This window comes from Carcharhinus amblyrhynchos, chromosome 6, assembly GCF_965287045.1.
Source record: "Carcharhinus amblyrhynchos chromosome 6, sCarAmb.v2.hapA, whole genome shotgun sequence".
NCBI classification, from domain to species: domain Eukaryota; kingdom Metazoa; phylum Chordata; class Chondrichthyes; order Carcharhiniformes; family Carcharhinidae; genus Carcharhinus; species Carcharhinus amblyrhynchos.
The window spans coordinates 7,745,002-7,772,337 of record NC_137329.1 but is presented as its reverse complement, the minus strand read 5'-3'; the positions used below and the strand labels follow the sequence as shown (position 1 = coordinate 7,772,337).

Here is a 27,336-nt window from a genome sequence, read left to right as displayed (position 1 = left end):
AAGCACTTGCCTATTCTGTTTCTGAAAGGATTTTCTTTGTATCACTTGAAGCTATTGCAAATGCTGCATGCTGTCAGTTGATAATATGTTCGTATCATCATTGTCTTATGCACATTGTTTATAATTGAATTGGGTGTCCTTGCAATTTTCAATTGCCATTTTGTGTTTTTCTGAAAAGAATCATCTTTGGTTTTTTACTTCCAAAAGTGTATCATAAAAATCTTCAAAAGTGTGTTCATGCAGCACACCCTGAGCTGAAATGCCTATTGCTGTAATATACAACTTCTTGGAAAATACAAAGGCAAGGATCAAATTGGTTCAAGCTGTTCATTCAAGGTTAATAAATTCAGCTGAATGGTTCCATAAACTAACTTAGTAATTAATGTATTTGTCACAACGTGCTAAGGGTTATGGTATGCAGGAATGATCAAGAGATTTTTGGCTATACTCCATTTAATTGCAAATTCTGCTGCAAATTGACTCAGTCCCACAATTATCAATGTATATGGTTTCATAATTTACTTTAAATTTCTACCTGTCTTATAAAGTGGAATTGTATGAAAGATTTCTATGAAGTAATTTTGTTTTGGAGGAAATTATATTTTACAGTGAAGAAACATTTTATGTTTTCTTGAGTTGACATTAAAGCTGGATTTAATCTTAAAAAAAACTTTCACAAGACACTATGTAACTGTACTGACTGTTCCATATTTGAAGCTGAGATTCCTCAGTAAAATGGTCTGTCATATTCTGTTTGAAAGTACTGTTACACGTTACAGTGGGCAACAGATCCAACCAATCGGAAGTTTTACACGCAAAACAAATGTTAAGTACCTCTGTGCTCTCCAGAATATCTATTGTTTGGGAAAGTTTTGGTTTGGCATGGGTACTGCTTTGGGTTTTGACTTATTATTTTCACTACTGTGGTCTGTTGAATCTTGTACAACAGAAATCTTGCTTCTACACCAGGTGGAGAGACTCTTCCCGCTCAAAAAAGACAGTAGACTAGGGGGCACAGCCTCAAGATAAAGGGGGGGCGGTTTAGAACGGAGTTGAGGAGGAACTTCTTCACTCAAAGGGTGGTGAATCTCTGGAATTCTCTGCCCGTTGAAGTGGTGGAGGCTGCCTCGCTAAATATTTTTAAGACACAGGTTGATGGGTTTTTGATAAGAGAGGGGATTAAGGGTTATGGGGAGAGGGTGGGAAAGTGGAACTGAGCCACGACAGATCAGCCATGATCTTATTGAATGGCGGGGCAGGCTCGAAGGGCTAGATGGCCTACTCCTGCTCCTATTTCTTATGTTCTTATGTTCTTATGAACAAGGATAGAGAGGGACGCATGCATGCGGTGTACACCCAACTATTCCAATTATATTTTCTAGTACTTGGCCCATCGCCTTGTACGCCTTGGCATCACAAGTGCACATCTCAATACTACTAAACTGTTATGGGTGTCTCTGCCTTCACACCCTTTCTGGCAGTAGTTCGAGTTTCCCAGCACCCCTTTGGGTGAAAAGGTTTTTCCTCTCATCCCTGTTAATCTCCTGTCCTTAACTTCCATGCCCCTTAGCCATTGATCCCTCCACCAAGGTGAAACATTTCGTCCTATCTATGGCCCTCAGGTCATGGAGTTGGGGGACTGGTAACAGTTATGCGTGGCTTTCTCTTAAATCGTCGTAACAGTTTCAGAAAGGGGTAAACCTTTGGTTCATCGAGCCCTCCTATCACATTCTCTGTTTCTGCATTGCTAATAGGCTCATAATCCCATTTGTTGATCAAAACCTCTTTTATTTCTTCTTGAAACCCAGCAAGATTTCTTGTTCCACCATGTGTGCCAGTAATCTGTTCCATGTACTTGCCATCCATTTACTAAAAATAATTCTTCCTGTATTTTGTTTTCTTTTGCCCTTAATTCCATATGCATAAATTCCGTAAATGTTAAAAAGCTTGATTAGAATTTATTTAAATCTTTCAGAGTTTTAAATAATTCTAAATCATAACATCCAAATTAAATGCTTCATGAAGGTCAAACTGTAAATTTTGACCTGTAAAACTCCATAGTGCAAGAAACTAAGCTTCCTACAAAGATTAAACATCTTTTTATCGAATGTACTTTTGTCGATTGATTTTGTCGATAGTGACATTAACTCTGATCGTTTGTAGTTAAATGTTCTTGGTTAAATGCTGCGCTAAAAAATATGGCTATTTGTAAATGGTGTTTTTAGTTTATTCTATCTGTCCCAATTATCTTCATATCTGAATATGGAAGTAACATTAGTTACTTAGTTATTAGTTTTAGATTGCTGTAATAAATTGACAGCAGAAGCACAGATGATCAAACTGCCTTCTATGCCATAAAGCCCTACCTAGATATAAAATGTTTAGGGAGAAATGCAGCCTACGCTGAATATTGGCAAGTTCTAGAAGTTAATATTTTTAAGACGCGGGTTGATGGGTTTTTGATAAGAGAGGGGATTAAGGGTTATGGGGAGAGGGTGGGAAAGTGGAACTGAGCCACGACAGATCAGCCATGATCTTATTGAATGGCGGGGCAGGCTCGAAGGGCTGGATGGCCTACTCCTGCTCCTATTTCTTATGTTCTTATGTTCTAACCTGAATAATTGTTAATTACACTTTTGTCTGTGGTTTTCTGATTAGTCAGGCTTCTAGAAACCCGGTCACTTTATCTGTTCAATATCTGTCTCTCTGCTCTGAGAACGCAACCTTTGTGGAAGCATAAAACATCTGAAGTTTCATTTTTGTCAACCTAACTCCAGACTTTCCAGACACTGTTGCTGGTCTGCAATGAGTTACCCAAGGCCCATTTGCTGCACAGATCTTTTTTTTGTTGGGGGGTGGTGGGGGGTATATTTGGTCAGGGATCCACTCCTGACCACTGCCCCGCCCCCCCAATCCCTCATCTGGTCATTGGACATTGGAATGATTTGGGTCAGCTGTGAAGCACAATTGAAAAGTCTGATCCTAACAATAATGTGAAATATGTTGCAAGGTACAGTGGTAGACACTTCCCCTGCAGAGTGAGTACCTTTTTTTTAAAAAGTTCTTTGATTAAATGCTAAGGAAAAAGAATAAAATTGATTGAAAATGTAAAATTTTATTGACATGTTTTTGTTGATATGTTTTATAATATGTTGTTACAATATGTTTTTCCAGGGATACAAGCATGAATAACATAACTGAGCTGCAACCCGACTCCTTCCAAAAACTCCCATATCTTGAGGAACTGTAAGTACAGTATATTGACAAGGATTTATTATATAGGATGTGTGATTTTACTCAGGTTTGCTTGGCGACTGACCAATTACAACTTCTCTGCAAACTATTACGACTACTGTTCAACACAGCAGAGCTGAATATCTCACTAGTATCTATGGAACTGTCAACACTAAATGGCATTTTAAACTAGAGGACAAGGGGCTGAATTGATCACTGAAAGTCGTTGATTTAATTCAAGGGCAAACATTCCAAATAAACTCAAGTCAATGTGAAATATGTAAGATCATCAGATATAGGAGCAGAATTAGGCCTTTCTGCCCACTGAGTCAGCTCTGCCATTGATCATGGCTGACATGTTTCTCAACCCCATTCTCCCTCCTTTCCCCATAACTTTGATCCCCTTACCAATCAAGAACCTATTTATTTCTGTTTAGGCATATTTGATGTTTTAGCTGTGTGAGATTTTTTTTTTGTTAAAATTGACATGCTCCCTTCTGTTTTTGAAACTAAGTTTTACATGGCTAGAGTATTAAATATACAACATCAACATTCATTTTTAGAGGGTAAATAAAACTAGTAACTTGTGACCATGGGTGTAAATTGAGAATAAATTTGCTTTAAAGTTTGAAATTACCAAAAAAGCCCTTGCAGGAACTCCTAATCCACCTCTAGATCTCCTAATTTCAACCATCCTCCACACTCTCCTCTAACAAGGTTTTGACATTGTTGTAATCAGACGTAGTTGCATTTTTCAAGCTGAAAGCCCAGCTAACCTCATTAAATAAACATTACACATATAAGCAAGCTCTACGCAGCAAGCTGGTTATTCAAGATCTAAATTTGTTGTTGCCAACATTTTGAAACTGTTATCATTATTGTACAAGTATGCTGGATTTCTCAGGCTGCTGCAGTATGTCAAAAACATTACTCAAATATTAAAAAGGATTTAACTTGATAGCTCTTATGAACATGTTATTACTTTTCCTTTGTGTCCAACTGTTTCTTTACTCTCCAATGAAAAATTGGCGCAGAATCACAATGACTGAGAATTCATTATACAATAAACGGTCGACTGCTTCATACTTGGAGTTTGCTCCCACGACGTCTGCTTGGCAAGCATTTTTCCCTGTGACATTGGCTCACTGGTTTGAATGGTGCCCTGCGCCTAGATTTTGTATAGCAACCTAGTTAATCACGGGTAGAAACAGAAACTATTAATATTAAAAGCTGTGTTTTAAATCAGTAAAGTAAACACAATGTGTTTAATTTAGGCCCAGATGCTTTTCTGCTTCAGAGTCTGTTTTTTTTTCCCCCATGAAGCTGGCATATGGTTACAGACCACAGTTTAAATACTGGCTTCCTAATTGGGTCACAGTGGCATCTTGTGCCATTTTTCAGGGTTGGTGCAGTGTACAGATGAATATCAATGTAACACTGATAATGTAGTATTAATGGGCACATGGGGATCAGTAGATTAGATGTGAGACCACCTAGAAAAGAGGACTGTATAACATTTGTCAACTGACTATAGGATAATCTCAGCTGGAATCATAGAATCCCACAGCGCAGAAGGAGACCATTTGGACATTGAGTCTGCACCGACCACAATTCCACCCAGGCCCTATCCCCGTAACCCCATATATTTATCTTGCTAAGCTGCCTGACACACGGGTCAATTTAGCATGGCCAAACAACCTAGCCCCACACGTCTTTGAACTATGGGAGGAAACCACAGCAGCCAGAGGAAACCCACGCAGACGTGGGGAGAATGTGCAAACTCCACACAGACATTGACCCGAGGCTAGAATTGAATGTAGGTCCCTGGCACTGTGAGGCAGCAGTGCTAATCACTGTGCCCCAAGAAACCCTTTTGAGAAAAAGGATATCATAGAAAGGGCATAATCCAGCTAGTTTGGCTCTCTTTATCAGTCATTTATAAATATTTTTGTGATTTAAGGTTGTGTGCTACCCTCTGTACCTGCACAGTGCTTTCCATTACTCAACAAAAATTTGCATTTGTTTCACTGTAACTCCTGTTGCCGACCAGAAAAACATCAGGCAGTTGCGTGTACGCATTTGGCCTGTAGGATAGCTGCTGGCATTAGTGTAACTATTGCTGTTGGTTCTGTTTGGTGACAAGAGTTTGGATCTGCAACGATTTTGCTGTGGCACATAGTAAACACAATTTGCCAGCGACAGTTTATTCCATTTCCCAATCTGTGATATGATCTCACTCTCAGTGAGATTTTATGTGAGTGATACCTCCTTGAGCTGGAGTATTTTCCCAGTAACTTCATTGCAGTGTTAATATAAGTCTATTTATGACACTAATAAATAAACTTTACAGAGTGAACAGTTTATAAATGATATTTAGATTGGATACAAGAATTTGCTATTGATTAAGAAATGCACAGAACTAACAATGTGCAACTTGAACTTTATTGTTAGTCTGTGTCAAGCCAACATGCTTGCTTAAATGCAGGCAGCTGGCACTCTGACATTCATCCTACATCTGTGCATGTGTAGGAAATACTCCCCCTGATGTTGTGGCAAATAAAACATCCCAAGGCACTTCACAGGAAAATTATATGACAAAGTTTTAATACGAAGCTACATAAAGGTATAGTAAATCAGATTACCAAAAGCTTGGTCAAATGGGTAGGTTTTCGGAAGTGTCATTAAAAAGAAAAGTGAGGCAGAGACATGCAGAGAAGGAATTCCAAATTTAGAGCCTAGGCAAGTGAAGGCACAGTGAAAGTGGTGAAGTGATTCAAGTTGGGAATACTCATAAGATCAGAGCCCACACATAAGAACATAAGAAATAGGAGCAGGAGTAGGCCATCTAGCCCTTCGAGCCATTCAATAAGATCATGGCTGATCTGAAGTGGATCAGTTCCACTTTCCCACTTTCTCCCCATAACCCTTAATTCCCCTGTCTTATCAGAAACACAGTAAAAAGTCTGACAACACCAGGTTTTAGTCCACCGATTTATTTGATAGTAAACTCACAAGCTTTCGAGGGGACTCCCTCTTCATCAGGTGAATGGAGAGTTCTGGCCTCGGACAGAGCATATAAAGCACAGACAGTTTAGAGATTACTGATTAGAATGCGAATCTTTACACCTAACCTGCTGTTCAAGTCCTAAAGTGGCTGACAGTGTGAGTGGAAGGAGCACTGGTCACAGGTTAAAGAGATGTGTATTGTCTCCAGACAGCACTGAGTGAGGTTTTGCAAACCCAGGCAAGTCACGGGGGTTACAGATAGTGCGGCATGAACCCAAGATCCCTGTTGAGACCGTCCTCGTGTGGAACTTGGCTATCAGTCTCTGCTCAGCGACTCTGCGCTGTCGTGTGTCATGAAGGCCGCCTTGGAGAACGCTTACCCGAAGGTCAGACGCTGAATGCCCGTGACCACTGAAGTGTTCGCCAACAGGAAGGGAACAGTCTTGCCTGGTGATTGTCGAGCGATGTTCATTCATCCGTTGTCGTAGCATCTGCACGGTCTCCCCAATGTACCATGCTTCGGGACATCCTTTCTTGCAACGTGTCAGGTAGGCAATGTTGGCCGAGTTGCAAGAGTATTTACCGTGTACCTGGTGGATGGTATTCTCACGTGTGATAATGGTATCCGTGTCGATGAAATGGCATGTCTTGCAGAGGTTGCTGTGGCAGGGTTGTGTGGTGTTGTGGTCACTGTTCTCCTGAAGACTGGGTAGTTTGCTGAGAACAATGGTCTGTTTGAGGTTGTGTGGTTGTCTGAAGGCAAGAAGTGGGGGTGTGAGGATGGCCCTGGCGAGATGTTTGTCTTCATCAATGATATGTTGAAGATTCCGAAGATGATGTTGTAGCTTCTCCGCTCCGGGGAAGTACTGGACGACGAAGGGTACTCTGTCCGCTGTGTCCCGTGTTTGTCTTCTGAGGAGGTCGGTGCGGTTTTTTGCTGTGGCGCATCGGAACTGTCGATCTATGAGTCGAGCGCCATATCCTGTTCTTATGAGGGCATCTTTCAGCGTCTGGAGGTGTCTGTCACGATCCTCCTCATCCGAGCAAATCCTGTGTATACGGAGGGCTTGTCCATAGGGAATGGCTTCTTTAACATGTTTAGGGTGGAAGCTGGAGAAGTGGAGCATTGAGAGATTGTCTGTGGGCTTGCAGTACAGTGAGGTGCTGAGGTGACCGTCCTTAATGGAGATGCATGTGTCCAAGAATGCAACTGATTCTGGGGAATAGTCTATGGTGAGTCTGATGGTGGGGTGGAATTTGTTGATATCATCATATAGTTGTTTCAGCGATTGTTCACCATGAGGCCAAAGGAAGAAAATGTCATCGATGTATCTAGTGTACAGCATCGGTTAAAGATTCTGTGCAGTGAAGAAGTCTTGTTCAAACCTGTGCATGAAGATGTTGGCATATTGAGGTGCAAATTTGGTCCCCATGGCTGTTCCGTGTGTCTGGATGAAAAACTGGTTGTTGAAGGTGAAGACATTGTGGTGCAGGATAAAACGGATGAGTTGCAAAATTGCATCTGGAAACTGGCAGTTGTCAGCATTGAGTACTGAGGCAGTCATAGCAATGCCATCGTTGTGGGGGATGTTGGTGTAGAGCGCCGAGACATCCATTGTGACGAGGAGTGTTCCTGGTTCAACTGCTCCATGTGTGCTGAGTTTCTGTAGGAAGTCCGTAGTGTCGTGACAAAAGCTGGGGGTTCTTTGTACAACACCTCGGTACTTGAGTTGGAAGGGATTGTAGAGATAGTGGGACAAAGTCATGGAGGGATTTGAAAACCAGGATGAGAATTATTTTGGATGACCTCAAGTTTACAGAGAATAGAGTATGGGAGACCAGCCAAGAGTGTATTGGAATAGTCAAGTTAGAAGTAATGGAGACATGAATGAGGGTTACAGCAGCAAATGAGATGAGACAGGAGTGAAGTTGGTGATGTTACAGTGGTGAAAATTGATGATCTTAGTTAAGACACATTATGTAGTTGGAAGCTCATCTTAGGGTTAAATATGACACCAAAGTTACAAACAGTCCAGTTAATCTGGGATAGTTACCATGAACCAGAATTTGGAATGGAAATGAAAACAATGATTTCAGCTCATGTACACCTCTTGGAAGATAATGCTGGCGTTATATCCCTGTCTTCCACTCAAGTCATTATCAGAAGTGAGAAGGAAGCCTTGGTATTTTCATAATTTTTTCCCCAACTCTTGTTTCCCTTGCCCCCATAGTGTGAGTTTGTGAGGCCAATTGTAGGTTTCTGGAAAGGTAGAACTTGACTTGGCGCAGGCCAGGAATTGCACTTGAAACATTCCTGGTTCATGTGATAGTACCCAGTGCATTTCTGTTTATTCCTACAATTCTTATATAACACTGCTCCTCGGAGCTGAGGTAGGGCGGAATGTGTGATGAAGGTAGATTCAAGTAGTCTATACGCCGAGTCCAAAAGTGACTGTCAGGTGAAGATCAGGGATCAGGAGGACGCTGTGGTTAAGTTGTGGCTGTGAAGTACGTGAACCTGAATGAAAATCATTTATGTATAGGATCAAAGTATTTCAGTCTAACCTTCAAGAAAAGTTAGCAAGAAAGACTGTTGAAAGAAGAAGGGAGAGGATAACAAGTGTGGAAAGGAAAATGGAAATAGAGCTGCTCCATCAGAGTCAACAGCAGTGACAAGAGCAGAATCTTTTGTGCTCTTATCCGCAGCTATTTTTTACATCAGGTTTTATCCCCAGGGCACAAAGTATTGTACTACAATTTACCCAAGTTCAGATATGCACCTGAAGCCTAAAGGGTGTACTGGACTGGGGAAAGTGTGGGGGATTGTGACAGCTTGCTGCAAGTAATTAAACAATGGATTCTTGTGCATTCTTCCTTACTTTTTTTTGTGCTGTGAATTTTTTTAAGGGCTGCATTATAGTCTGCACGATAAAATAGTTCGCTGCAATGTGGGGCGAATTATATTTGGTAGCTTATAATCAGCTAAAGAAAAATACACATTGTGTCATTCCCAGTGCTTACAGAATTAATATTCAAGTTACAAAAATGCACATGAATATGTATCTGGTCAGCATACTTCCAGATAGCAGCATTGTCCCAATGATTATTTTTGGCTGTCTAAATTACTTAGTACAATACAGTAACCTAAAGAAAGAAATAAAATTTTTTTAGTACTTTTCGCGACCTCAGGAAACACCAAAGCACTTTATGACCAATTAAGTACTTTAGAACTGTTTTAATGTTGGAGGTTTGCACACAAGGTCTCAAACAGTAATGAAATGAGATGACCTGGACGTTGGGAGGCTTCCCTGCACTTATTTTGTACCACGTGATCATTCACATCTTTGCAAATGTAAACTTTTTTGTTCCTGTCTCCTCTACAAACCATTTTCTTAAGTCTTTCTCGCGTGCCACATTCGCTCTCATCTCCCAACAGCAAGGGTGAAAAGCTCATTGACTTCATTGTCACTAGGATTAAGACCTTCATCCAGCAATTTCTGCTCATCACTCCCTTCTCCAATCCCATTGAGTTAAACTTCCCCTAGGGTTCCCTTCTCCCCCAGCATGAACCCTGAATTTGCATCTTTCTTTTTCTATCCTATCACCACTTAGGCTGTCTTCTCATCTTGTGCATTTAACCCACCGCCTGCTCCCTCTACTGTTCCTGCCAAACTCCCTCTGCTTCATTAATACACTCCTTAAAACTTTGACTAGCTTTTGTTCGTTTGTTCTGATATCTCCTTACATAAGAAACATAAGAAATAGGAGCAGGAGTAGGCCAACTAGCCCTTCGAGCCTGCCCCACCATTCAATAAGATCATGGCTGATCTGTCTTGGCTCAGTTCCACATTCCCGCCCTCTCCCCATAACCCTTAATCCACTCTCTTATCAAAAACCCATCAACCCGCGTCTTAAAAATATTTAGTGAGGTAGCCTCCACCACTTCAACGGGCAGAGAATTCCAGAGATTCACCACCCTTTGAGTGAAGAAGTTCCTCCTCAACTCCGTTCTAAACCGCCCCCCCTTTATCTTGAGGCTGTGCCCCCTAGTCCTACTATCCTTTCTGAGCGGGAAGAGTCTCTCCACCTCTATCCTATCCATCCCATTCATCATCTTATACGTCTCAATGAGATCTCCCCTCATTCTTCTAAACTCTAACGAGTACAAGCCTAATTTATTCAGCCTCTCCTCATAGCTCAACCCCCTCAACTCCGGCATCAGCCTAGTAAACCTCCTCTGCACTCCCTCCAAGGCCAAAATATGCTTGCATAAGTACGGCGCCCAAAACTGCACACAGTACTCCAGCTGCGGCCTCACCAATGCCCTATACAGCTGCAGCAAGACCTCCCTACTTTTATATTCAATCCCCCTCGCTATGAAGGCCAGCATCCCATTCGCCTTCCTGACCACCTGCTGCACCTGCAAGCTGGGTTTTTGCGACTCATGCACAAGGACCCCGAGGCCCCTCTGCACCGTCGCCTGCTGCAGTTTTTCGCCACGCAAGTAATAATCCTTCCTACCATTATTCCTACCAAAGTGGACCACCTCGCACTTGCCAACATTAAATTCCATTTGCCATTTCCTGGCCCATTCGCCCAGCCTATCTAGATCCTTCTGTAGACTCTTCCCACCCTCCGCACAATTTGCCTTTCCACCAATTTTGGTGTCATCAGCAAATTTTGACACCCTACACTCGGTTCCCTCCTCCAGATCATCTATATAAATGGTAAATAGCTGAGGCCCCAGCACCGAACCCTGGGGCACTCCACTAGTCACCTTCCGCCAATCCGAATAGCACCCATTGATCCCCACTCTCTGCCTCCTATTTGACAACCAGTCCTCTGTCCACGCTAACACCCTACCCCCAACTCCATGCCCCCGACCTTCTGCAATAACCTCTTGTGAGGTACCTTGTCAAACGCCTTCTGAAAACCCAGAAAGACCACATCCACCGGCTCTCCTTTATCCACCGCCCTAGACACATCCTCATAGAACTCCAGTAAATTTGTCAGACACGACTTCCCTTTAACGAAACCGTGCTGCGTCTGCTCTATCAAGCAGTTCCCCTCAAGATGCCTCGCTATTTCCTCCTTGATGACGGATTCTAACATTTTACCTACAACAGACGTTAAACTAACAGGCCTATAATTCCCCGCCTTTTGCCTGGCACCCTTCTTAAACAACGGCGTAACATTAGCCGCTTTCCAATCTTCTGGCACTTCCCCGGAATCCAGCGACGTCTGGAAAATAACCACCAAGGCATCCACTATCACCTCCGCCATTTCTTTCAGGACCCTCGGATGCATTCCATCCGGTCCTGGGGACTTGTCCACAATCAGCCCCTCCTTATGTGGCTTGATGTCAATTTTTGTTTAATAACATTCCTATGAAACACGTTGGGATGTATTAGCAAGTTAAAGGCACTATATTAGTGCAACTTGTGCATAAGAGGGCAGATGAGACATCTGTTTAATGCCTGCGGAAAGATAGCATTTCCAACAGTACAGCACTCCACATTATAAAGTGGCAGTCTGGATTACAATTAGAAATCTAACACTAAGGTTTATCCTATTTTCACTCTCAAACCTTGCTTCTGCAAATTACAATCAGTTTAATCACTGTAGCACATGACTGTAGTATCCTGAAGCTGTTATGGAACATTTTAGTCTCTCATTCTTGAACGCAGCTTTTAATTATCTGAATGTCCAACTCTTTAAGTATATTGGTGTGCGAGGAAGTTGAGTACTTGACTTACAGCCAGGATGTTGTCAGGTTTGGACTTAATTTATAGTGGCATGTTATACTAGCTCATGTTCCGAGATGAATCACCACGCTTACACTAAATCAAGATGCTTATCACAGCGGAAGATCATAAACCTAAGATATAGGGGAGCCAGATTCATTAGTGTAAATTGAATTCCAACAACATAGTGCAAAAGTGGGTCTGGAGGGTCAATTTGTCAGCTCCCAGTAGTTTTCTTTATGCTTTTGGAGGGTGTGAGTGTTCCTGGCAAAATCGGCCTTTATTTCTCATCCCTGGTTTTAACAAAAGGAGTCCTTCTCAAAAAGTGGGTGATTGGGTAATTTGCCTGTGAATAATGGAAAGTGAGTGGAACTGATTTTAATCTGCATATTTGCTATGTAACTGTCTTCCACTTAGCTTTTTGCTGGAGGACGTTGCTGTGGTTTCAGACTTGAGTTGTGTTCGTTGTAACAAAAAGAAAGTATAAAGAAACTGAGTTCTGAAGGAGTCACAGTACATACTCCACTCAATATTCTGTTTCTCTCTGCATATGTGCATGTTGCCAGGCCTGCTGAGTGTCCTGCACTTTGTTTTTATTTCAGATTTTTAGCATCTGCTATATTTTGTTTTTATCTTGTGTTTGCTGTAGTTTGTCGTAATTCTTCAAATAGATTCTGTAAGTTATTTGTTATGGCGTGCCTCTTAAATAGACTCTGCTTAGTAAAGACGTTGTATGCTCAAGATTTGACTTGATTATAGGTTAGGTCTTGCTCTGCCACCAGTGATGTCAATCAATGCACTTCTAAAGGAATAGCATTTTTAAGGAAGTCTAATAAACACCCCTATAATTGCCACATATGGTACTCAAATGAAAAGAGTTCTTGTGTTTTTTTCAGATAAATGAAGCATAAAAGTATTTTAATAAAAACTCAAACCTTATAAAATTGTTGTTTGAGGGTAATTGTTAAAGCACATTACATCTTTGCCTAGCCTTGATTTAAACATAGAAACATAAAAATTAGAAGCAGGAAGAGTCTATTCAGCCTTTGAGCCCATTCTCCCATTCAATATGATCATGGCTGATCCTCTATCTCGATGCCATATTCCAGCTTTCTGCCCATACTCCTTGATGCCATTAAAATCTAAAAAAAAGTTCTCTTTCTTGAAGATATTCAGTGACTTGGTCTCCACAGCCTTCTGTGGTAGAGAATTCCACAGGCTCACCACCCTCTGAGTGACAAAATGTTTCCTCATCTCAGTCCTAAATGGTCTACCTTGTATCCTGAGACTTTGTTCCCTGCTTCTAGATTTCCCAACCAGGGAAAATAGCCTCCCTGCTTGTAATCTGCCCAGCCCTGTTAGAATATGTTCCAATCTGATCTCTTCTCATCCTTCCAAACTCTAGTGAGTATAGGCCCAGTTGAACCAATCTCTCCACATAGGACAGTCTGCCAACCCTGGTATCAGCCTACGGAACCTCCTTTATGGTAAGTATATCCTTTTCTTAGGTACGGAGACCAAAACTGCATACAGTACTCCAGGTGTGGCCTCACCATGGTGCGATATAACTGCAGTGAGACATCCCTACTTCTGAATTCAAACCCTCTTGCAATGAAGGCCAACATACTATTTGCCTTCTCAATTGCTTGCTGCACCTGTCTCTCCACTTTCATTAACTGGTGTATAAGGCCACGCAGATCCCTTTCTGCATCCACACTTCGCAATATATCACCATTTTAAATAATACTCTTCCTTTCTGTTTTTCACATCAAAGTGTGTAACTACACGTTTAGATGCGCTGTTCTACATCTGCCACGTACTGCATCCTGAAGCCTCCTTGCATCCTCTTCACAACTCAATTCCATCCAGTTTGGTGTCATCAGCAAATTTGTAAATGTTATATTTAGTTCCTCATCCTGGTAGAACTGGGGCCTAATCTCTGATCCCTGCAGTGCAGAAGGAGGGCATTCAGCCCCTCGAGTCTGTACCAATTCTCTGACAGAGCATCTTACCCATCTTACTCCCTGCCATATCCCAATAACCCCACACATTTAACCTGTTGATCCCCCTAATCGACACAACTGAGGGGCAATTTAATATGGCCAATTCACCTAACCTGCACATGTTTGGCCTGTGGGAGGAAACTGGAACACCCGGAGGAAACTTATGCAGACATGGGGAGAACACAGACTGTCACTCAGGGCTTGAATTGAACCCAGCACACTGGCAATGTGAGGCAGTAGTACTAACCACTGTGCCACCTTGCCGCCCTATGAGGGACCTTATCAAAAGCCTTCTGAAAGTCCAAATACACCACATCTGCTGGTTTTCCCTTATCTATTCTGCTAGTTGCATCTTGAAAAAAACTTCAATAGATTTCTTAAGCATGATTTGCCTTTCATAAATCCATGGCTTTGCCCAATCCCATTAATGCTTTCTAAATGTTCTGTTATCACAACTGCATTTTCTGCAATACTGATGTCAGGATTAGTGATCTGTAAATCTTTTTTTCTCTCTCCCTTTTGAAATAGTGGGGTTACGTTTGTCACCCTCCAATCTGTAGGAACTGCCCCATAGAATCTTGGGAGATGACCACTGATGCTTCTGAGCCTTCTGGTTAAGATCAAGTGTAGGCATCCAGGGTAGCCAGTGAGGTTAAACAGAGGCTTCACCTGATGCAATTTTTTTGAAGCCATCTGGGCCTTCTGGCCAAGATGAAGCTTGGATCGAGCCCAGGAGGGAGTGTAATGCCTCTTCCTTTCAACTTGGATCTTGTGTGATGGTGTCCAAGATGGGATGTATATCCTGCCTTGTCAGCTTGGATCTGGTTTGTCCCTCATGATTGGACTTAATTGGCTTTTTGATTAGGAATGAAGTACCAAAAGGTACCAAAAGAAAGGTGCGGTGGTTACATCAGCAACAGCATATTTGGTCCTGAAGTGGTCTTGCCTGTGTCCTGATTGAGTATGCATCATGAGAGAATTTTACTATGGATAAAATCGCACTGTTTTATCATCTTTTGCTAGATGTTGCTCTTTGATGTTTAACGGTAAAACACGTAATGGTGGAAGGTGGAATAAGGAATTTGTCACTGCTGAGTAGTCTGCCAACATGGATGGCATCAAAAAGCTGCAGCTTGTTATGATAGGAAAGTTCAAGGAGGCACATTGCTTTGTGAATGTTGACACACTACCCATGCAGCGCAAGGCAACAAAATCACCTGGATAATCTCCGGCATTTTTGAGGTGTGGGATCAGGAAAGTGGATGAAATTTATTGACGAAAAGGAAGATTGTCATCATTGCAGACACCTGTCCCACACACTGATATTACTGGCCTCAAGCACCGCAACACTAAAGCCAAGCTTCAGCCAAAAGGGGCAATTAGGAACCACTCCAGATCTCAAGTTATCAAGGCCATTTGTAGGAAGCAGGACTAAAATCCAGGCCATGTTTATGATAAAGGCAGCAAGAGGGCACAACTGTCAACTGCTTCCACCACACTGGATTCAAACTGGTTACAACTGCAAAGGACACCTTGAACAAGGCAACGCACCGTGTGCACTTCTGGTCACCCTATTGTAGAAAGAATATTATTAAACTAGAAAGAGTGCACAAAAGATTTACTAGGATGCTACCGGGATTTGATGGATTGAGTTATAAGGAGAGGCTGGATAGACTGGGACTTATTTTTTTGGAGCATAGGAGGCTGAGGTGTGATCTTATAGAGATCAGCTAGACAGTCAATATCTTTTCCCAAATGTAGGGGAGTCTAAAACTAGAGGGCATAGATTTAAGGTGAGAGGGGAGAGATACAAAAGTGTCCAGAGGGGCAATTATTTCACACAGTGGTGAGTGTCTGAAACAAGCTGCCAGAGGTAGTAGTAGAGGCAGGTACAATTTTGTCTTTTAAAAAGCTTTTAGACAGTTACATGGGTAAGATGGGTATAGAGGGATATTGGCCTAATGCAGACAATTGGGATTAGCTTAGGGGTTTTAAAATTTTTTAAAAAGCAGCATGGACAAGTTGGGCCGAAGGGCCTGTTTCCATGCTGTAAACGTCTATGACTTTTTGCTCACCTTCAGAAGGCTGGCATGGAAATTCCATCAGAGACAACGATGGAAATTTACATCAGCAATGGATATTGCCATATGCTGTACGATGTTACTGACAGATGATGCAACTGTAGCTGCAGTGCATTCTGGAAGAGTCCAATGAATGCTTGCCCACCTGTTTCCCTGGCTGATGCCACAAAGGCTATAGAGATGCTCTGGGATTTCTCACTGCAGCACAAGAACATTTATGTATGCATTGACAACATAGTGGACTGTACGGCCACACACCCCAAAGACAGCACGCTATGCAGAGAAGGATTATGAAACTTCTCCGGGACTAATTCCTGGTATTTTTCAATGCAAAGCTCCAGCCTTTGACAATGTCAGACCAATTTAAAGTGTGAACAAATTGAATAAAGACTTTTTCACGCATATACTGCTCCTGTGTTTTACTGTGATATTTGAATCTGTTGTTTTTGACATAGTGTGATGATATTGTGCCTTAAATGTATTTAAGTCATGTTCTTCTCCAGGATCTATTGCAGCAGTTCTACACTCGGAGCCTCTCTGTCTACAACTGGTGTCCTGTATTTTTACTGCAGCAGCATAACTGCTTCTAATTAGTAGAATGTTTTAATCTGAACTAATGCTTTTTTTGTGTTTTCCCCTGGGATTTTGCAGAGTAAGGCTTGTTTGGATGATTGACAAGTATGATCATGTGATTGGGTATAGCTAAACTTGCGCAGAATATTCAAGCTGAGATGCTGCTTTAGAGTTGAGAGAGAGCAGTCCCTCTCTTTTTCTATCTCTGAAGTTGGAGACGGGAATTTGCCAGCTGATAAATCTTTTTCTCAGAGATTCTGCAGTGTGAGAATGGATCTTTCTCTGAGAGTTGCTGTTTTGGAAGCTGCAGAGAGAGAGAGGTATCTATTTCTGTCTCTGAAGTCTGGAGACCAGCTGCATTCCTGTAATGCTGACCTCTTCTGTAGCCCCAATTTTAATTGCTCCATCAGTGGTTGTGCATTTGGTGGTTTATGCCACAAACTCTTGAACTCCTTCCCTACACCTCTCTGCTTGTGTACCTCACTTCCCTCCTTTTATTGCACTTCTAAAAGCTGACCGCTTGATGAAGCTTTTGGTCACCTTTATCCCCTTTATGGTTTGGTGTCCTACTTTATTTCTCTGAAGTTTTGAAGACACATTCTTCTATGGAAACTGCTGTCTGGATCTTTGTCCAGACACATTAAAGACTGAATATGCAACACCACGTGTACATATTTGTTTTTGTGCTAATTCTGAAGAAAGGTGTTGGAGTAATTGCTTAAAAGTGGAACAATAGAGATAGCCAGCTGGTAGGAGTTATACTATGTTGTGTTTAAGAATTTAAATTGGTAAAAGTAATTCTAATTCTTTTTGGCATATTCCAACTTTTGTTTTAAAAAATGTTTATTTTGATAAAAGTTTCCTAGTGGGTCACTTGAATCATACCTGGAGTGAAACACCTTTATGCTCACCCTAATGTCAAAGTCAAATGTAAAAGTTGGGATCTAGGCAAACTTCAAAACATACCTCGGAGTTTCTGATCTGGTCCTTAAGAATAGACTACATTGTAGGCATATCGGGTTACATAGAGACACATTCGTATAAATGGGGCCTCCTCAACTAATACAAAGCATGGCTTAACTCAAATTTGTGGGTGGATTTGCTGGGGTTCAACTCATTGTAATTTTACTGTATCTGCACTCCTGTAACACTGACCTCTTCTGCAGCCCCAATTTTAATTGCTCCATCAGTGTTTGTGCATTTGGTTGCTTAAGCCACAAACTCTTGAACTCCTTCCCTACACCTCTCTGCTTGTGTACCTCACTTTCCTCCTTTATTGCACTTCTAAAAGCTGACCTCTTAATGAAGCTTTTGGTCACCCGATCTAGTATCCCCTTTATGGTTTGGTGTCCTACTTTATTTAAAATTAATTTATTAATGTCAAAGTAAGCTAACATTAACACTGCAATGTAGTTATTGTGAAAAGGCCCTAAACTTATAAGTTACTGTGAAACTCCCAAGTGAACAATTGCTGAGGATGGGTTTTGAACCCATGCGTACAGCATGCAATGGATTAGCAGTCCATCCTGTTAACTTTCAGCCACGTCGTCATGCTCATCCTGCTCCTGTGTAATACCTTAGGATGTTTCATTGTATTGAAAGTGCTTTATAATTATAAGTTGACATTGGTCCAGTACAAAGAGGTTAAACACTGAGATATGGTAAATTACTGCAGATGCTGGAATCTGAAGCAAAAGCAGAAAATGCTGGAAAATCTCAGCAGGTCTGACAGCATCTGAGAATAGAGCCAGCATTTTGAGTGTGGATGACATTTCATCAGGCCTGCTGAGATTTTCTAGCATTTTCTGTTTGTGTCAAAGATATTAAATCTGCTGTTAGTAGGTTTTTTTTATATTTTCATTTTTTGGTGCTGGGAAAGTACTTGTATGCCTTTTGATTAAAGTGCCACAAAGTGAAAATGGGTGTGGTTATACTGTATGGAGAAGGATAAATGGTGCCTCTGTGGTGCTTGCTGTGACAGTTGATGAATTGCGTAATTGTTTCATGTTGGAAACTCTTTGCCAGCCTTGTTGGTTTACTTGCTAATGCTGCCAATAGTGAATTAATCAGTTAGTCTTGTCAAGATGAAAACCTTACTGGATCCCCACTGAAAAAGCAAACAGCCCCTTAGGCCTTGATGAATGATGATAAATAGATTCTGGCTGAACTGCTCTGCAAGAGCCTCCCACATTAGCTAGTTATATCCTGTCTTCTGGACGGTTGCCAGGATGTGGAAAAACACGGATGTTGGTTGGTTGCAACAAGCTGAATAAACAGGAGTTGCCTTGAGGTACCTAAATGCTCTTGCATCCCATCAAGGCAATTGTTTGATTTGGTTCTAAATGCCTTAAGTTTGTGATTGCGAATTGGTGTATTTATATATTTTCTAGCATGATTGGCATCTCGTGGAAATCTTGAAAAGTGCTCCTGTATTTGAGAATCAGTCTACATTAACAAATAGCAGACCTGCTTTGGATGATTGAACAGTAAAAATTCATTACAGCTTCAATCTTTTCAACTTGACAAATAAGAGAAGCAGATTTTTAGCTAAATTTAACTCATAACAGTAGTATTATTGAGCATTTTGATTTTAGGGTTAAATCTGATTAAACCTAATAATTACCCCACACCTGAAAAATGAACTCAAAATTTGCATCCAACGTGATTACAATGGCCAAGTCCAGTCCTTGTATTTTTTTTATTTCAATGTACATGATGGTGCAGCATGTGCTTCTATTTGTTACTCCCTGTTCCTGTGTTTCATACACAACTGAAGGGAGTCAGAGGTGATAAGTGATGGATATCAACCCTTATTTCATTTATGCTTTCTGAAAGTTTTAACAACAATTTGAGAAAAAAATCCACTTACAAGTTCTTTTTTTCCTGCAAACATTGGTTGACTCTAAAAGAAGCGTGTATTTGTTTTTTGTTTTTAACCCATATTCAAGAAAAACTAAAACCCGAAACTAAAAGTGCAGCATTTTTATAGCACTCCTTTATTTATTGTTACTTAGTTAGGTTTCTTGTATTTCCTTTCCTCTTCCCCTATGCATAATAAGAAGTCTCACAACACCAGGTTAAAGTCCAACAGGTTTATTTACTAGCACGAGCTTTCGGAGCATTGCCCCTTCTTCAGGTGAGTGATGAAGGGGCAACGCTCTGAAAGCTCGTGCTACCAAATAAACCTGTTGGACTTTAATCTGGTGTGGTGAGACTACTTACTGTGCCAACCCATTCCAACGCTGGCAACTCCACATCATGGCTACCACCCTCCCCTATGTACACTGGATCCTGAAAACCTGCCGTCTTATTAACTGCCACTGCTTGCATGTTGAAACATTATTTGTTTTGTAAGCAAAATTTAATGAACAAATGGGTCTGTAATTTATTAGGCAAAATCTTACCAAATTTATTGGGTGGAATCTTACCCAAAAAAAAAGCGAAGTGTCAGGTGCTGACTGAAAACCACATGTTTCTCTCAACAAGAAATAGCCTTACTCTGTCCGCCCACTATGGAGGTATCAGTCTCTCTCCCACCTTTCTTTTCACCGTTCCCCCCCCCCCCCAATTAATTACTGGCATTTCCCTCTTACCACTCTGTGCCAGGGGACATAACCCCCCTCTCCCCGGGGGGTTATACTCGCCTCTGCGCACCCGGAGGGATCCTCTCGACAGATTTACGTTTGGGTGAACCTGTTGTAAACCTTGCCAACATGACATCACATTGTGAGATTTGAAAATACAGCGAGGGGGATAATATGGTGGAGGGCGGAGCCTGATAATTATATTTAAAATACCTTAACAATAATGTGGGTGTACCTACACCACAAAGATTAGAGTTTAAGGAAGGTGGATCAACACCACCACCTCAAAACCAACTAGAGATCGGCAGTAAATGCCGGGAAAGGCCTTTCAATCAATGGAGACCCAGGCGCTGGTAACTGTGTAAAACCCCCTAGACTGTATGCTTGATATTAATTATACTGAAGTATTTCAGACTGCAACATGACTGCTGTATATAGTTTGAACAGAATTGTACTCCCTGTAATGGAAATATTGAAATATTTGTCATGTTCTCATAACTGAATTGAAGCACCTCAGAGTGCAACTTGATCTCTGGAGAAAATGCAGATATCGTTATACTTTTATGACAACTTGAAATGTTTTGTGATGTCTCCTCCAGATATTTTTCGAATGTGCAAAAGAAATTGCTGTCCTTGCCAGTTACCCACGAATGAATATATATTTTAAAAAACTTGCTAATTCGAAAGTCTACCAGTTAATGCCAAGTATTTGCAATTGCTGCCACTTATTACCAATGCTTTGAACCTTGTAGTAATAAGAATGTGTGTATAGTATGAAAAGTTTCCATTTTGTGACCACACGCCTGAAATTGTACAGCAATATCAGAGAGACCTTGTTAACTAAATTTGAGTTTTTTAGTTTAGTGTCAACTACAATAGTCTTCCAGTGGTTTACAGCTTGCTAAAATATTAACTCCCACCTACACTTAACAGTGGTTCACCTCATGAAAAACAAACTATCCGAACCTCTCCAAGAAATTGGCATTTCTCATGTTTTCAGTGCCGCAGTGAACTTGCCACATGTCCACGAGATACCTGATTAATCACAGAATCCTGCAATTCAGAAGAGGCCTTTCAGCCCATCAAGTCTGCACCGATGTATGAAAGGCCCTGGCCTGCCCACCTAATCCCACTTGCCAGCACTTGGCCCATAGCCTTGAATGTTATGATGTGCCAAGTACTCACCCAGGTACTTTTTAAAGGATGTGAGGCAATTAATGGGATAAGGAAGAACAGGAAACACAAAGGAATAAGTTACAAATAAAAGCAGGCTTACACAGATTTGAGATGGCAGGGTCAGCTCACTGTTAGAAACTGCTATATTTCGAAGCTGAGCAAGAGCAAAAGCAAGTTCATCAACAATCAGTTGGAGAACTGCAGCGACCATATGTTGTGTGTGACAGTTGTTGTGACAAACTTGTTTTTAATTTGTCAAAGTTTCACATACATTCTGCTTTGATAGAAATAGTCTAAGGAGTTAACAGCCCAATATTTGATGAAAGAAAACAAATTGTAAAGTCAGACCTCCATTTATATAGCACATTTCACAATTTTGGAATATCTTAAAGCAGTTGTTGATCACTCAGTGCAGACCACGTCAGGCAGAGGGAAAGACACTAAGGAACTGGGCAAAGACGGAGCTAAGTGGCACCGCAGTGTGTCCATAGTGACATCCAGGGCATTGCTAAGCCAGTCATTGACCACCTGGTTTGCCATGGGGGTGTCAAACACACCTGTGGGCAGATCTACAAGGAGATCTGCCGGATCCTGAAGTTCTTCCAGGAAAATGTCATCAGGGACTTGGAGACTTAAACAGAACATGCCAAGCACAAAATGATGACAACTGTGAATTTGGTATACGTCCTGTGACACCAGGGATGGACCTTGTAGGGCTTCCGTGTTGAAGATATTTTGTAACTAATTAGTTCAGTTCCAGACAAGGTGGTAGTTTTTGTTTATGAATGAGACTAAATTTAATTCATAGTTGAAGGTGTTAATAGTTGAAACTATTGCATTCAATGACTAGCATCACATTTCATTGCCAGAGAAATTGACTAAATTCAGCTTGATGAATGGCTCTTTTGGTCTTGTATGTATGAGAAGACCAGTCATCTACTGTTTTTTTTCTCAGGATGGATACGAGGGTGGTCTTAAGCCACCTAGACAAGGGTTAAAGGGCAGTCTAAAGCCTGGGGCAATGGCTTTAATTGACAGCTGCTTGAGGTCTTTTGAGGAAGGGACAGGGTCATTATTGGGATGTAGTTTCTGACAATGTGTGGTTAGACTTCTCATATTTCAGACTGGGGCCAATCTGCAATCAGTGTAAAGTTCTATTTTAGTGTCAGTCACTAAGAATTTTGCAGTCAACAGCTGCTGAGCATGTTTGTTTTAAAAGTTCGAGGGCCAGTTCAGCAGAAGTAAGCTCGATTTCAAAAATAAGAATTCGTTCATATAGACCCTTTAACATAGGAAAATACCCAAAGAGATTATCACTAAGAAGTTAGTCACTAATTTAAAGTTTGTATTTGGACAGAAAGCAAGGAACATCTTTAATATTTTTATTGGTAAATGAGGCAACGTTTTTTTCTGTTTCATATTTATGCAAATCAAACCAGCACAGGAGCACCGTGGTTAGCACTGCTTCCTCATAGTGTCAGGGACCCAGGTTCGACTCCCAACTTGGGTCGCTGTGTGGAGTTTGCACATTTTCCCCGTGTCTGTGGACTTCCTCTGGGTGCTCTGGTTCCCTCCCACATTCTGAAAGATTGTTGGTTAGGTGCATTGACCCAAACAGGTGCCGGACTACGGCGACTAGGGAAATTTCACAATAACTTCATTGCAGTGTTAACGTAAGTCTTACTTGTGAGTAAAAAATATATTTTTTTCTTGGTTTAAACCTCGAAGCTTCGGACTAAAAACTAAAAATTTTCGTGCTGCATTTTAAAGAGCAGAGAATCATTTGGCAGTACTTGATACCTTCCATTGTTGGCACATAGGCGAAAGCTATCCTATATATCTCTGTTTCATATATCTAGCTACTTGACAAAACAGGTGGATTGTCAGGAATGAGTTCCTCTTGCGGGAGTCATCAGTGACACTGAATTGGAGAAAGTGTCCAATATCTCAGAAATGTTCGATGTCTAATATTGCAGTCTTTTATCCATGTGTGTTTGCTTCCCAATTGATGTTGACAAATATTAACATCTCTGGTTTTGAAAAGAAAAATTTATTTCCTGCAGTATGTTTATCTCTTGCAGTACAATGTTCAGGTTAAATGCAAATTATCCCTTTAGCATTCCATATTAACCACATTCAGTTGAACAAAAAAATAGAGTATTTTGTGTCGTAAGTTGATGTGGCACAATTGGTTTCTTATAGTCATAATGCTAGGAATTAGTAACGCAATGCCCACATTGGTATGACAGGTAGCACAATGGTTATCACTACATCACACTGCCAGGGACCTGGGCTTGATTCCAGCCTTGGGTCTGTCTGGAGTTTGTACATTCTCCCCGAGCCTATATGGATTTCCTCTGGTACTCCGGTTTCCCCTCAGTCCAATGATCAGGTGGATTAACCATGGTAGAATGCATGGAGTTACAGGATATAGGCGATAAGGGGTGTCTGGTAAGATGCCCTTTTGGAGAGTTGGTGTAGACTCGATGGGCCAAATGGCTGTCTCCTGCATTGCAGAGCATGTGTGACAGAGCCTGCACATATTTTGTAGGTTCAGATATAACTGATCTAATCTCTAAGGAACTAACAATGCCACATAGATTAAAGATATGGGTTTGGTGAACCACACAAGACAAAATTACCACTTAAAGCAGCTTACTCCTTTTTTTAAAGAAACCTATTTCAAACCAGAATTTGCAGCAAATGAACATTTTCCTGTAGTGACTGTGCACACTGAATTACATGTGTAGATGGAAAAGCACTTTGGATGATGGGAGAAAGGATTCTAAATATTGTATTATTTAGTCACTACAATTTTCATGCAGATATTGTGCTTTTTTTTAAACAGCTTCCCAGAAGTTTTAAACTTCTTAAAAAAGTTTATTTATGAGTCGCAAGTAAAGCTTACATTAACACTGCAGTAAAGTTACTGTGAAATTCCCCTGGTCGCCACTGTCCGACGCCTGTTCAGGTCAATGCATCTGTCCAGAAGACCTCAATACTGGTATTAGTACATGTCCTCTTGGAACTGTGAGGCATTTTAGAGCAGAATCTTTTAACCAAAGGGAGGTTTCGCTCTAGTTTTGGAGGAAAATTCACCCTGTTGTTATTCAAAGTCTCTAAATAGGGGTGGCACAGTAGCACAGTGGTTAGCACTGCTGCTTCACAGCGCCAGGAACCCGGGTTCGCTTCCCAGCTTGGATCATTTGTCTGTGTGGAGTTTGTGTGTTCACCCCCCATGTCTGCGTGGGTTTCCTCCGGGTGCTTTGGTTTCCTTCCAAATTCTGAAAGACATGCTGGTTAGATGCATTGGTCTGAACAGGTGTCGGACTTTGGTGACTAGGGGAATTTCACAGTAACTTCATTGCTGTGTTAATGTAAGTCTTACTTGTGATTCATAATAAATAAACTTTTAAATTGAGAATTTGTTGAAGTCAAAACTCAATTATTGACACACACAATTTGCAAATAACACAATCTCAAAGTTATTAAGGAAAGCCCATGATAGGAAATGAAAATAGCAAGTCCACGTAGTAAGGCACCTCTACTTTTAAGGAATATTTTAAGCCTGTCTGAAGGGAGGTTGCAAATCCACCAAAGCTTCATGCTATCAATAGAAACAGTGCTTTGTAATTTAAAATGTAGGTTCATGTTAAAATTTGGCTCAATTAGTTTATATCTGCCTAAGAATGTTAACATTAAGAAGAGAATGCAATGTTAAATGTAGGTTGTTGTTGATCCATGTGGAACTTCACTTGACCAATTAAATTTTCAATTTCCTGTTCAAGAGCAGAGGAAATTACTGTCTTTTTAATTTCCGCATTGCATGATGGTATATTTTTGCCAGTGTGCAGTTCATGAATGGTTTTTTCTCTGGAATTGTTTCCAGCACTTAAAGACAAAGATGGAATGTGCTGATAATTTCATTATCATGTCTGCAACTGTGTAAAATGTTATTTTTGTGCCACACCCAAGAACCGTCTCTAGCTTCATGGTTTTAAAGTAACTGCAGAGGCTGATAAACTGATTGGAAGCATATGGATATCTTAATAGTCATCTCACTGTGTTCAGGCAGAAACCACAGACGCATGCTGGCTCCAAAAGTTCCATTCTTTGAAGCATGACTGGGTAGCACATTGGCTAGCTCTTGATTTAAGAACACTATTTTTGTCTTCCTAGCAACTATCAGATGCAAGATCATCTTCTGCCAAAACCATGTTGCCACCAAAGAATATGGTTTGTAACGTCCTCAACATTTATTATGTGTAGAGAAGGCGTACCAAAAAAAAACAAAGCTGTTAATTTTTTTTAAAAATCTAGGTATTTGCCTCTTGTCAAGTGTGTTGAAATTAAACCATCTTGTAAATTTGGAGTTCAGGTTAGATCGTTGTAGAATATCTTCTGGAACTTGAAATGTGGGGTTCACATGACAACAGGCAACCTTCCCCATTTACCTGCAATTAGTTTAATTGATACTTGGTTTATGCCTTTTTCATTTTGGGGTAATCGCTTAGGTGGGGTCAGTGGACAGAAGACTTTTGTTTTATTTATTCTTACTTATTACACTATCAAATTGATCACAACAAAATTAATTTATTGCACACACATGATTTGAGTTCCATAATTTAACCAGCATAAAATGCTATGTTTGTCAAACCTTTAAATAACTATTTCCATTTAAATAGCATCCTTAACATATGTGCCAAGTAGTTTCACAGGTGTAAAAAGAAAAGAATGGACACGACTAAAGAAGGAAATATGAGAGGGATGACTTAAAAAATTTAGACAAAGGGGTAGATTTCAAGATTGGTCTTAAACCCTCATCTTCTCCTTTTTATGGAGCAAGTCCCAGGACGTGTGAAGTAGACAGGAAGCACATTAACAAGGTTAACACTTTCTCTACATCGACAACATATTGTTCGGCATCAAAAGGGATAGTCTCTGAGAATCTCCAGCGTTTTTGAAAGAAACTAATGCACAATCTTTGCTTCATTGAACATTTGTAGTATTATAGCGGTACACAACTCAATGGGACTTGACTGTACAGATTGGAAAATAGAAGGGGAAGCTGTTCCAGTTGTGTTTTGCATTTCTTAGTGCTTCATTTTAATTTTGAGCAGCGTATTTGCCACTCCTTTTACCTGGAATTCACACACTGTGCAAGCAACAGTATTTTCACCTATTCACTATGCAAGTAAATAATGAGATCCGGGGATCAACCAGAGATGCTTCACTGGTATTACATCAACTGACTGGCAAGTCTGGCATGCTACTATTAAATTCTTCTCTTTGCAAAAATTAACTTAGGAAGAAGAAACTTGCATTTTATTATCTAACTCCTCCGCTCGTGCCAATTTGTGAGAGAAATAATCCTGTTCTTATTGGAAAGTCCCCTCTGTAATCCTGCTCCATATTGAAATCCTTTGCTGACACAATAGTGTTAATACTTACTTGGGTTATGAATACATTTTAAAGGTAGCAAATTGCTCTCTTGTCTGCTTCTGTCTCTCCATCATCGTTAATTGAATCGAGCAGCAGCAGCAAAAAGATTGTCTTTCTTTTAATAGTCTGAACTGGTTTAGCTTCAGTTTGTGATGAGAATGATGCTTTGCACTTGGACATCTATGCCATCAAAGGAATTGGTATTTTCCACGATCCTTCTTGCAGGCAGTTCTCTATTATATGGACTCTCACTTTTGGAAGCCCCTACCTGGAGCATAGGTAGGTAAGCACGCGCTCGTGTATTCAGAATTGCGGAGAGACAATTGCTGCTGGAGCTCTGCATTTCTACTGATCAAATAAATATTCAAGTTGTTCAGTAGCAGCAGCGTGTATTATTTACAAGATGCACTGCAGCAATTCACCAAAGATCCTTAAACACTACCTTCCAAACCCACAACCACTTCCAGCTAGAAGGACTAGGACAGCAGATACA

At 40.9% G+C, this 27,336-nt stretch overlaps 1 protein-coding gene across 1 annotated transcript in view; it reads left to right on the top strand.

Annotated features, from left to right (window-relative positions):
* lgr4 (leucine-rich repeat containing G protein-coupled receptor 4) overlaps positions 1–27,336 on the top strand; it is a 120,545-nt gene that overhangs the window by 29,690 nt on the left and 63,519 nt on the right. The window contains exon 2 of the mRNA XM_080189878.1: positions 3,175–3,246. Within this exon, the coding sequence (XP_080046004.1) occupies positions 3,175–3,246 (72 nt within the window). The remainder of the gene's footprint in view (positions 1–3,174; positions 3,247–27,336) is intronic.